A 1,204-nucleotide genomic window follows, 5' to 3' on the forward strand; every position below is an offset into this window, starting at 1 on the left:
GTCTGCAGCCGGAGCGGCAGCTTCCGGCGACGCAGACGGCGCGGGACAAAGCAACGAAAAAAAAGCCTCGGCTTTGATTTGCATGACTGCGCCGGATGTACTTGCCGACGGAGCGAATGCCCCTTTCACGTGAGTTTTCTCACGCCCTACATCTTCTATTTCTCCCTGTTCTGTTCTGACTGGAGATTGTTTTTGTTTCTCGTTGTGTGTTCTGCAGCGACGAGCAGTGGAAACAGATCGTGACCGCTCTCGAAGGCTCTGCCTCGGCTGTTGCACCCGGTGTGGTCGGTTTTGCATTGGCGATCGTTGGCCTCAGCATGCTGTGAAACGACAGCTTTTTAAGAGAGGGATGATCCAAGAGGCTCTTTTTTTATGGTTGAGGGAAACAAGGAGTTTCGCTACCTGCTGATGTGTAGAATCCCGCGGATCACATAGTGCACACTCGATGCAAATGAGAAACTCGCGGCTGAGGAGAGCGTCAGGGAAGAGTTGACTTCTGGCGGACCACTTAACTAGCGCAAAACAGTGGCAAAAGCCCGATTATACAGTGCTCGATGAGCTTTTTTGTGTACAGCGACAAGTTATGTTTTTGCCTCTTCCTCTGCCCTGCCGGTGGAGCCGCTGGGTTCCACCATCAGGATAGTCGTGGCTTGGAGGTGAAGGGTTCAGCTCGCAAGTAATTCTTGACGGCTGTAGAGTGAAGGTCCGTCGAATTCAACTCAAACTCAGGTATTTAGAGAGTTTGGGCGTACATCTTTTATACCGATCCAACCGAGGTAGTCAAGTTACCATGGGATAAACTTGTGTCGCTGGCCCTGGCGATATATTGCTGCTTCTGAATTGCTTTCCCGTTTCGCGAAACTGTGAGCCCCGCTGAACTGGCAACAGGGTTGTAGTGTCTTCTCTTTTAGCTGTTGCAAAAACATGGGCTAGTCTGGAAACTACGCGAGTCTCTGAAACCAAGCTGATACAATGGCTTTTTGCAGGCGTCTATAGCATTTCTCCAAAAACAACAATTTATCACTGCAATTCTTTCCTTCACCGATGCGTGTTACTACTGCCACATCGCAACCGCTGCGTTCCCAGTAGGATGCAACAGCCCAAGTCTACGCCAGCAACCTCACAACTTAGTTGCCCGCGAGTGGCGCATAAATGCCCCATTAAAGATTTATATCGGGCTGGGAAACAGAGTTTTGAATGCCAG

General features: G+C 50.2%; 1 protein-coding gene across 1 annotated transcript in view; it reads left to right on the top strand.

Annotated features, from left to right (window-relative positions):
- Positions 1–326, top strand: part of EMH_0030430 (SAG family member) — a gene marked incomplete at both ends in the record, with an annotated part of 1,219 nt that extends 893 nt beyond the window's left edge. Inside the window, 2 exons of the mRNA XM_013494418.1 lie at positions 9–129; positions 218–326. Coding sequence (XP_013349872.1) covers positions 9–129; positions 218–326 — 230 coding nt within the window. The remainder of the gene's footprint in view (positions 1–8; positions 130–217) is intronic.
- Positions 327–1,204: the final 878 nt, after the last annotated feature.

This window comes from Eimeria mitis, genomic scaffold (genome assembly GCF_000499745.2).
Source record: "Eimeria mitis Houghton genomic scaffold, Emh_scaff1142, whole genome shotgun sequence".
Lineage (NCBI taxonomy): Eukaryota > Apicomplexa > Conoidasida > Eucoccidiorida > Eimeriidae > Eimeria > Eimeria mitis.